Here is a 3029-nt window from a genome sequence, read left to right as displayed (position 1 = left end):
GCCTGGCGGGCGCCTATAGTCCCAGCTACTCGGGAGGCTGAGGCAGGAGAATGGCGTGAATGCAGTGCAGTGAGCAGAGACTGCGCCACTGCACTCCAGCCTGGGCAAGAGAGCGAGACTCTGTCTCAAAAAAAAAAAAAAAAGAAAAGAAAAAAGAAAAAAACATGACTACTGACTGTATCACTTCTGCAATAAGGCTAAAAAAAAAAAGGCTACAGAATGGCTACGCATGTTCTGCAGAGGGACCCACTAGGTAACTTGCGGCACAATGAATATGACATTCAGTAGCTTTCATTACACCATTTTCTTTCTTTTTTTTTTTTTTTTGAGACAGAGTCTTGCATTGTCACCCAGGCTGGAATACAGTGGGGCAATCTAGGCTCACTGCAACTTCTGCCTCCTGGGTTCAAGGAATTCTCCTACCTCCGGAGTAGCTGGGATTACAAGCATGCGCCACCATGCCCAGCTAATTTTTGTATTTTTTAGTAGAGACAGGGTTTCCCCATGTTGGCCAGGCTGGTCTCGAACTCCTGACCTCAGGTGATCGACCCACCTCAGCCTCCCAAAGTGCTGGGATTACAGGCATGAGCCACCACGCCCGGCCTTCCTTACACCATTTTCTTTCCCCCAAAAATTCTTGTAGATCTTACGTTGTAAGTCTCAGTTTAAGGAAGTGAGGCCAACAGGAGCCACCAAAGTGAGGACCCTCATCTATCTAATGGTCCCAGAAGCTGAGGCCCTCCACACCCACCTCATCGTCACTGTCAGACGTCTCCGAGTCTGACGAGGCTGCAGGCTGACTCACAGGCGGCTCCTTCTCCTCAGAGTCACTGCGCTTTCGCTTTGCCAGGGACAGGAGCTCCTAATGGGACAGAAATAGGCACATCAGTTTTGTTCAGCAGAGAAAGAATATCCAAGAATAATAAAATGCCCACCCTCTCTAGATCTTTTTTATATTTTTATTTTTGTGCTTTCAACTAAAGGACACTGTCACAGGGACTTCTATCAGCATGAACAGACTGACTGCTAGGATTCCAAGGTGCTGAAGAAATGTTTACAAAATCTGCCCCACCTTTTTAATGGGAAATATATGTCTGAAGTTGGACAGGAACTGGAACCAACTGGAGGCTATCCCCAAATTGTTCCTGATTCTACCCTAAACAACAGAAGCGTTGATTCTCTGGGACTGGTAAGAATCACGTTTACAAAGCTAACCTACTCACTGTTTTAACTGGTATAGCTGGCTAACCTTTTACTGTGTTTTATGGTAAAATTGGCATTTGTGGGGCAGTTTTGAATAAGCTTACAAACTGTAATTTCTGAGGTCATTTTATACTCTGAATACTTAAACCAGAAAAAGCGTCCAGTGTTTAATCCAGTTTCTGACAACGAGCAGTAAGTGTACTGGCCACTACACCAGAATCCTAATTTCACAAGCCCTATTCCCCCATTCACCCACCTCTGCCTTGTCCTGGTCATTTAAGCGAGATGACAGTAAGAAGGAAGTGCCAGTAAGTAAGCCATGACTACAACCGAGATTTGCTTTGTCACATGGTTCCCTTCTCACATGAAGTCTCCCCAACTCAGTCCAGTCACTCAAAAACACAACAAAAGGTTACTTGCTCTGCTTTCTGCTAATACCAATATCAGTCCACAATTATACTGTACTCACTAGATGCCATGTACTTTTTTCTTTTATTTTGAGACAGAGTCTCACTGTGTTGCCCAGGCTGGAGTGCAGTGGAGCGACCTCAACTCACTGCAAGCTCCGCCTCCCGGGGTTCACACCATTCTTCTGCCTCAGCCTCCCAGTAGTTGGCAGGCACCCGCCACCTCGCCCGGTTAATTTTTTTGTATTTTTAGTAGAGACAGGGTTTCACCGTGTTAGCCAGGATGGTCTTGATCTCCTGACCTCATGATCCACCCACCTTGGCCTCCCAAAGTGCCGGGATTACAGGCGTGAGCCACCGTGCCCAGCCCAATGCCAGGTACTTTTCTAAACATCTGATACTTAATCTTCACAACAACTGATAGCATTACCATTTAAAGATAATGAAAGAAAAGAGATTTTTGTTGTTGTTCTTGATTTTTATTGTTTGTTTGTTTGTTTCGAGATGGAGTCTTGCTCTGTCGCCCAGGCTGGAGTGCAGTGGGGCGATCTCAGCTCACTGCAACCTCTGCCTCCTGGGTTCAAGTGATTCTCCTGCCTCAACCTCCCGAGTAGCCGGGACTACAGGCACGTGCCACCACACCTGGGTGATTGTTTGTATTTTAGTAGAGACGGGGTTTCACCAAGTTGGCCAGGATGGTCTCAATCTCCTGACCTCGTGATCTGCCCGCCTCAACCTCCCAAAGTGCTGGGATTACAGGTGTGAGTCACTAGGCCTGGTCTCTCGTTTTTGAGACACAGCCTCACTCTGTTGCCCAGGCTAGAGCACAGTGCACGATCTCAGCTGACTGCAACCTCCACCTCCCAGATTCAATCAATTCCCGTGCCTCAGACTCCCAAGTAGATGGAACTACAGGAGCATGCCACCTTGCCTGGCGAATTTTTTTTTTTTTTGAGGCAGAGTCTTGCTCTGTCACCCGGGCTGGAGTGCGGTGGCCGGATCTCAGCTCACTGCAAGCTCCGCATCCCGGGTTTACCGCCATTCTCCTGCCTCAGCCTCCTGAGTAGCTGGGACTACAGGCGCCCGCCACCTCGCCCAGCTAGTTTTTTGTATTTTTAGTAGAAACAGGGTTTCACCGTGTTAGCCAGGATGGTCTCGATCTCCTGACCTCGTGATCCGCCTATCTTGGCTTCCCAAAGTGTTGGGATTACAGGCTTGAGCCACCGTGCCCGGCCTTTTTTTTTTTTTTTTGAGATGGAGTCTTGCTCTGTCGCTCAGGCTAGAGTGCAGTGGCATGATCTCAGCTCACTGCAAGCTCTGCCTCCCGGGTTCACATCATTCTCCTACCTCAGCCTCCCCAGTAGCTGCGACTACAGGCGCCCGCCACCACTCCTGGCTAATTTTTTTTTTTTTTTTTAG

General features: G+C 48.1%; 1 protein-coding gene across 1 annotated transcript in view; it reads right to left on the bottom strand.

Annotated features, from left to right (window-relative positions):
• Positions 1 to 3029, bottom strand: part of RTF1 (RTF1 homolog, Paf1/RNA polymerase II complex component) — a 236534-nt gene that overhangs the window by 47938 nt on the left and 185567 nt on the right. Inside the window, exon 2 of the mRNA XM_031935823.1 lies at positions 752 to 862. Within this exon, the coding sequence (XP_031791683.1) occupies positions 752 to 862 (111 nt within the window). The remainder of the gene's footprint in view (positions 1 to 751; positions 863 to 3029) is intronic.

This window comes from Piliocolobus tephrosceles, chromosome 6 (genome assembly GCF_002776525.5).
Source record: "Piliocolobus tephrosceles isolate RC106 chromosome 6, ASM277652v3, whole genome shotgun sequence".
Classification (NCBI taxonomy): domain Eukaryota; kingdom Metazoa; phylum Chordata; class Mammalia; order Primates; family Cercopithecidae; genus Piliocolobus; species Piliocolobus tephrosceles.
The sequence above is the reverse complement of the archived record's forward strand: the minus strand, read 5'-3'. Positions and strand labels throughout refer to the sequence as shown.